The following is an 8,041-nucleotide window of genomic DNA, read 5'->3' on the forward strand; positions in this document are numbered from 1 at the left end:
AATTGAAATGAAAGGCATAAACAAGATATTAAGAGAAAGCAAGAGCATGATCTTGATCTGAAAACCAAGATGCCTAAATGCATGGCAAATGCCTCCTTTTTATAGGCCAAAATTAGGAACTATTGATTTGTTGACTAATTGTTTAATGGATGGTCAACTCTTGAATTTATGACAATCCTTATCTTCTCTTGTTTGAATAAAACGTTATTGATAACATCAGAATTTAAACCAACCTCCACATGAAAGTTCTAGAAAATTATCTCAATTTTCTAGGAAAAACATTTGAGGTCATTTGGAGTTTTAGAACTCGAGATATGGGCTGAACACTGAACAAATTCAAACTTTTACTTTGTTGTTAAGATTTGGACTTCTAAACAACAGAATTGAGTCTTGACTTTCCATGAAAGTTTTAAGCCTATGTCTTAGCTTTCTATCCATATAAAGCAAACTTAAATATAAGATCTACAGATCCAAATATGACCTAATTATCGAACATTGTTCCAGTTTGGACTGCACCAGCATCGTTTTTTTAAGTTTGGCCCTCTCTTTATCCTTTCAATTTTAGTACTTAAATTCATCAATCAATCTTTTTATTTATGTAATAGGCCTGCATTTAAGATGAACATTTACCATAAATTAAAAGTAAATTATATTATTAGAGATGTTATTATAAAACATTCTTTAGTTAAAGAGTTAGTGATACTTCAAGTGCAAAATGATGATATAAAGCCTTGATAAAAATGCACTTTCAAGTACTAATCAAAAATATTTGATTTTAAATACATGTGGTTGTAGAGGGGGTGTTTCTCAATTGAATAGTAGTAGTTGCAACCTTTAAGGTAATCTAAAACATCATATTTATTTTTCTAAAAGTTCTCCCTCAATCAGCACAGTACCTTGAATTACATTGTTTTAACTAATTCCTATAGATTAGGGTTTTTATTTGAGATTTACCAATTTTCAATTTGATTCTTATTCTTCTAATTTCATTCTATTTTACCCTTAATTTCCCTCTTTCTTTCTAATTTCGTGTAGTTATGCCTTTGCCAAATTTACTTATATAGGGGTGAGCAAAAAAACTGAAAAACCAATCAAACTGAGAAAACTGAAAAGAAATAACTGAAAAAACCAAATTATGAAAAAAATAATTGGACTTTTAAAAAAACCAACTCGTTCGATTTGATTTTATAAGCCTGAAACTAAAAAATTGAACCAAACCGAAGCCAAACAAAAAAAAAACCTATCCAAATAAGAAAAAATAGATTCAAACCAAACTAAATTGAAACTGGTTGGATTGAACAGGTTTTTGTTCTAAAATAATCAAACCAAAACTGATCGGTTTGAGCCGGTTTCAGTTCTTTTTATAAAAAAACAAAACCGAACCTAAAATGATCACCTCTATACTTAACACCCTAATTTTGAGCATCTTGTACAAGTTGATCACTAGTCTCTAATTTGTTCAATTAGATCACCAGATGACCATTAAACTTTTATTTTTTTTAATTTGACCTTTGATTTCTCCTAATTTTAGTCCCAGAAGTCGAGTGTATTTTGCAAGTTTCTCCTTTGTTCATAAAAAGTTCAATTATATTTCTATTTGCTCACTAGACTTTGAATTTTATGTAATTAAGCTCTTGATTTGACTAATTAAACTTTCCAAGATTCCAATTAAGTCCTTAAATTTCAATTATTTCAATTGACATCAAAATTGATGTCCAAAAATTTATTTCCCTTACGATTAAACTTTAATTAATTAAACCTTTGAAAATTCAATTGACTTTTTAAACACCTAAAAAAAATATTTTTATTAATAGGTTTTGTTAGTTAAAACCTTGTATTGCCATTTTGGCCTACTAACTTCAATTGTGGTATTCTAGTTTACTATCATTGGGTTTGGACATTTATTTTTTGACTACATGTGTTTTCTTTTATATTTTTTTTTTATTTTATTATAAAATGGGTAGCAACTCCTAGACTAGAAAAGGAGTCGAGTCAAGAGGTCTTAATAAAAAATTGTTAGGTTGGATTTAATAATAATATCAAATAGTTCTTTATAACCTAGATATTTTTTTTCATTTAAAAAAATTCTTGATCTGATTCATGATATAGCATAGACATGTTAACTAGTATTTATTCAAAAAATTAATGTAAATTTGGGCAGCATCAAGTTTTTTTCTACTTTCTTTTTTTGAGTTTTTTTTTTGTAATGATGACTACCAGGATTGTAACTCGTTGCTATTCTTGCAACCTAAATGTGTTTTGATAATACAATACATGATTATTTTGAAAAATATTTTTTAATTAAAAATAAATTAAAATGATTTTTTTAATTTTTATTTTTTATGAGCATCTAAAAAAATTAATAATATATTTTTATATATATATAAAAAAAACAATTTAAAAAGCAAGTAGAACTACAAAAACAAAAGTAGGAAATTTTGGTAACTTTGAATAAAAAGAGGTGCAAAATGAATGATCCATTTCCACCCGTTTGGATTCTTAAATGATACGTTAACAAACTCATCAAATTTTCAGAGCACCATGTGAATACCGCACACAATCTGAGTTATGATACGTTAAAAAACTCATCAAATATTCAGAGCAAATATTCAGAGCACCTTGTGAATACCACACACCATTTGAGTTATGATACGTTAACAAACTCATCAAATATTCAGAGCACCCGTTTGGATTCTTAAACGATACATTCAACGATGCTGTCACGAATTTCTTAGGTAATCACGGGAATATGCACATAATATTGGAACAGTTCCCGTCGCTATAAAACCTGGGAGAAAATTTCTTTTTGTCCATGTGAACACCACATACAATTTGAGTTTTTGCCAAGACATGATTTTTGCAAATACACATTGGTAAGAATCCAATCATTATTACAAGATAAGGTAGAATCCGAATCCACCAAACCAATCAGACAAGCATCTCTTCCATATTTTACATTAGTAGTTTATAGTTTATAGTATCAACTAGTTAAAATATATAAAACAAAGCTATTCTCTTCCTCCAAATCCAAATACATCATAATCTTTCACCTTTTCTTTAGCACTAAATATTTCAGTTGAATATCTCCCTCCATTTGGAAATATAACTATACTCTACTGGATATGCTCAGCGTTGCCAAGTCCAATCTTCCAAGTCTGATGACTCACTCAGAGGTTGATTACCAATTTTATAACTTATCAAGTCAATAAACTATAACAACTTTCGTCATCCAAGACCCTGAATCCTTCTCATCCGTTCACACATATATGGTATACTAAGTTTTGTGATGTCAAATCAATTGAAATATATGATAATGACTTGCCTCCATTACCTGCAATCGAATGAAATTAGATTGAAGGATCATAACAATATCGAGATAAATAAACTTCAGGCAGAAACCATAGTTTCCAAACAGCTCCTAGCCTGTCCTTGACTTGAAAATATGTACAGAACGATCCTTACATGGCTAATCAACAGAAAGTGTACAAGCTGTTATCATATTACTAGACAAGAAGATACGAAAGAAATTGGAACTCCGAAATTTGAATGATCCATGATACAAAGCATGACGACAAAAAAAGATAACCAGAGTAACTCACTGTTATCAAAACTCAAAAGCTAAAAAGAAAACTGGCATATTGTGAGATGTACCTTTACCTAATAACATCAGAAGTTAGAATGGGAGTGGCAGTAACAATCCAATAGACTCTCAGCATGCACAAGTTCCAAGGAACTAGACTTGATTAAACTACTCTACAACCCTCTGGATTCCATTGGCATTTCATGTAGGATTGAAGTTTTGTATGCAAGTTCTGCAGTTACATAGTCGTATTTTGAAATTGAACTGGGTTAAGGAAAGGGAGTTTTGCTAGAGCCTAGACGTGCCTTTGGGACAGCAAAAGGCAGCCTGATCTCTTGTGGAAAGCCAATGCCCATGGGACTGGGGTGCGGGCTAATTAGCAGCAAGTTCCCAGCTAGCCAGTATCAAAGCAGCTTTGTTTCCGACAAGACGTAAATAATGTTTCCCTAGCTCTGATTTCATTGGAAAAAGTGAAATGTTGGTTAACAAAATGATGGCCCTCCACTCTCTAGAAAATGTCAATAACCAAATGGAGCTATGCCATGCGAGGAAAAAAAAACCATGGAATAGAAAATGATCAACTATACAATCCAACTTCGTGATTCAATACCAAGTCTCAAAGATACCAGCTTATGTACAGGAGGATTTAGCAAAAGAAATAGCATCATTGTTTACATCCCTTTCAGTATAAAATTGTTTCAAGTCCAAAAGGAAAACTTCAAGAATTGTCCAGTGCTTTATGAAATCACTTATAACAGACATTTTAAGTATAAAATGTGCTTATTCGAGGATGTAAAGATTAAAGATTTCAGCAGGCATCTTGCAGAATCCAAGTTACATAATAACAAACCCGTTATACACTATATAAATGCTTGAAATTCTACAAAGAAAAGTGTATCACAATAAAACTTTTTAGAAGATAAATAGAAAAGCATGAAATTTCTACATAGATTTCATAAAGAGAATTCCATTATCACCATTTTCCAAGAAATCCTTATCCTTCCATGAAGCTGGGGGATCATAAACATAGCAACAGCGAGGGTCATGAAACATATTTTCTTAAGAATTGACAATAAGATTCACAGCAAGGGTGGTGTTAAAAGAATAGCCACTGCTTAATTTCATTCATATTTCATTTTCAATTCAAGTATGGAAACTAAATTACAGAATGTCACTCTGATCTATCATCTATGTCTATAACTTAAACCTATAAACGGGTATCATCGTCTAAATTTGTGGAAGCAGAATAGAAACCTTTGATATAGCCCCTCCCACAAATTACGATGAATAAAAATGCTGAAAAGGTGTAATTATACAATACAACTACAACAGAGAAAAAAAGAATTAAAATATGCAGGAACAAAATGCACCTCGTTAGCTATAGAAAACTGGTGCCCGCATGGCAATGGTGCAGAAGATTATGAGCAATAGCATCCCTAGCCTTCATTGAACTTGCTGATCTCAAAGCAACCTCAGGTACCATCTCATCATCAACAAGTTCCATCCTCAGCTCTGGATCCATTTCCTCATTTTGCATTTCACAAATATTATGCAACACACAGCATGCCCCGAGAACCACCGGCAAGTCTTGTAGTTTCACCTCTGTTCTTTTCTGCAAGCAGCTCCACCTCCCTTTCAACCTTGCAAAGGCATCCTTAGCAACCGATTGAATCTCCCCAATCTTCTCATTAAAAGCATGCTGAGTCCATGTCAAATTCTGCTGTGTATAAGGCACCAAAACCCAATCCATTAATGGGTACCCTGAAGTCCCAACAATCCAAACATCCTTCAAAAGGCCTCCATTAGCCCTTTGGAATAAAGCAGACTTTTCCAACACCTGATCATCAGGCATTGAACCAGGCCAACCAATACACACATCAGTAAACACCCCTTTTGGATCAACAACGCCTTGAACAGTAATTGAGTAGGATGTTTTCTGATTCCTCTCTGTATGCCTCTTATTAAAATACGCGGCAACGCTAATCTTTGGAGCTATAATAGGTATATGAGTAGTATACATAGACCCCACAACATTCGGTATCCCAGAAATAGATTCAAATTCATTTTTTGTCTTCCTCAAATTATCCTCATCAGGCCATTGCAAATACTTAGGCATTAAAACATTCCTTATAGCTGAACATACTTCAAGAACTAATTTATGGCAAGTAGAAATACCTAAACCAAACCTCTTTGACACAAGTCTAAGTGGTTCACCAGTAGCCAATCTCCAAATACAAACAGCAACTCTTTGCCTAACAGGAATAGCATTACGCAAAGTAGTATCTTCTTTAGCTATAACTGAATTTAACTCCTCACATATCGAGTCAAAAGTAGACTTACTCATTCTAAAAGCTTTCTTGAATTCTTCCTCTGGATAATCTGATCTATTACAGTCGTCCCACCATTCTTTATCTCTATCTTTCACCCACAAACGTCTTTGTTGACCACCAGCACCGCCACCGTGCTTTGCGTCTTTAATTCCTTTAATAGCAGCAACCCCATTAGAGGCAGCAGAAACAGCCGCAGCACCAGCTACTGCCCTTGACTTCTTGCGCTTGTTTCTTTCTGTTTCTTGAATTTCTACGTGGTCATCTTGAATATTGCCATAATATTCAACCATTGTTTTAATCCTTTTCTTGTGGTTTGCCTCGAACAATATTTTCTCTTCATTTGAAGCATGGTTTTGCTCTTCTTGAGCATTCTTCTCTTGTTGTTCTAGCAATATCAATGATGTGATGAAACCCTTTAAGGTTTTCTTCTTCTTTCTGCTGCCATCTTGTCCAAATGAATTGCTGGCATCACTATCATTTTCTTCTTGCTTGTCATCTTTTCTTTGCCTTTTCTTGGAGTTGCTGATACTATTAGTTTCATTCATTTGGTGGAGTGGAGATTGAAGCAAGGTGAACATATGAAAAAGGAGAAAGAGTTGAAACCAGAGGCGCAGAATTAAGAAAAATCTTCAATTGATGTTGGCTTTTTAAGAAAGTGTGAACACACTACAGGATAAAAGAGGCTAGAGCCTTGCCTTTTACTTGTACGATTGAATTATATATATATATATATATATATATAGATTTTATATTATAATGATTGATTTTTAAATATTTTTTATAAATATATTAATATAATATTTTTATTTTTAATATTAATATATTAAAAATAAAATTTTATAAAATACAGTTTGGTTTGGTTTGGACCTCCTTAAAAAATATATATATATAATCTTAATTATAACATACTTATCGAATAAATATTGAATAACATTATTTTTTAAAATTTGAAAACCTCACACCTCAAAAAATATATTTTATGAATATAGTAAATAAGTAAAATTTTAATTATTTAAAATTTTTATAAAAATTATATATTTTAATTTGAATTCAAAATTTGTCATACAATATAAATTTTTTTATCACTATATTATGATTGTTGTCATGCTACTGGAAAATTGGTTTTCATAAAAAAAAACAAGAATCGATCAATGCATATAATCTACTACAAAATTGACCACACCTAGATTGTTAATTACATATTTAGAGTACTGATAAGAATTATCCTCATGAATTTGATTTAGATTAATTAGTTTTAGCCTCTAGCTAGACTCATTTTTCCTTTTTATTAAAGGACTAATTGAGCAATGATAGATATTAAGGAATCTCTCTCATGAATAAAAATATTCATTTTATTATTCAATATCTTATATAGGCTCTAAATTTATATATATATATATATATGAATAACTTCTATATATTATGAATTATCTGTTAAATTGGGTTGTGAGAGATGGTAAAGCCATGATAGGTGCGCCATAGATCATCATCTGTCAAAGAACAGAAAAAAAAACGTGGGCCGAGTGTGAACACGGCTTTGCGGAGTTACTAATAAATGTTAGACTTTGTGACATGTTGGGTGTGGGGAGGTGGCGGCAGGTGTGAGCTGTGACTTTAGGATTACGCGGTTTCTTTTGGATTCTGGCTACTTTGCCAAAGCTCTGGAAGGAATGCTACTGATGTGGTTGGGTCTTATCGATTGCCATTATCAAAATAACAACCCCCGAAAAGAAAAGGAAAAAAAAAAACTGCATATGGAGCTGAACCAATCAATTAACATTGAATTTGCATACCAGCAGTAACTTCAAATGGGACCCTGATCCTGCTGACAGAGATGTGGTCCCCTCTCTCTCTCTCTCTCTCTCTCTCTAACAAGGCAAAGGGTTGCTAAGCGTTTGGGGACTTCGGCGAAAGCAAATTTGTCAACTACTTTTGTGAATTTTTTTATGATGATGTCTAGATGCCCTTAAAACTAACGTGCTTGCTTGTGCAGGAGCAATTTTCTTCCCATCCTGTCTTCCTTTTTATATCCTTCTTTAAATTGTTGATAGTGATTGTTGTTTTGCTTGGGTTAAAACATCCGCTTTGTTGGGGAAAAAAGAAAGGAAGTTGAGGAGAATCTTCAATACTA

The 8,041-nt window shown here is 32.5% G+C and overlaps 1 protein-coding gene across 4 annotated transcripts; it reads right to left on the minus strand.

The window, feature by feature from the left end:
- Positions 1–2,913: 2,913 nt before the first annotated feature.
- Positions 2,914–6,606, minus strand: LOC105119699 (uncharacterized). Of its 4 annotated transcripts, none has more exons than XM_011017867.1 (2): positions 4,951–6,606; positions 2,914–3,331 (listed from the first exon to the last, which is right to left on the minus strand). In XM_011017867.1, exon 1 carries the CDS (start codon positions 6,486–6,488, stop codon positions 4,959–4,961), a length of 1,530 nt encoding a protein of 509 aa, XP_011016169.1. In that variant the 5' UTR covers positions 6,489–6,606; the 3' UTR covers positions 2,914–3,331; positions 4,951–4,958. The 4 variants fall into 4 exon arrangements, with proteins under 4 accessions (XP_011016169.1, XP_011016171.1, XP_011016170.1 ...); XM_011017869.1 differs by lacking the exon at positions 2,914–3,331 and adding an exon at positions 3,482–4,032; XM_011017868.1 differs by lacking the exon at positions 2,914–3,331 and adding an exon at positions 4,097–4,115.
- Positions 6,607–8,041: the final 1,435 nt, after the last annotated feature.

This window comes from Populus euphratica, unplaced genomic scaffold (assembly GCF_000495115.2).
Source record: "Populus euphratica unplaced genomic scaffold, PopEup_1.0 scaffold3394.1, whole genome shotgun sequence".
In the NCBI taxonomy this organism is placed as follows: Eukaryota; Viridiplantae; Streptophyta; class Magnoliopsida; order Malpighiales; family Salicaceae; genus Populus; species Populus euphratica.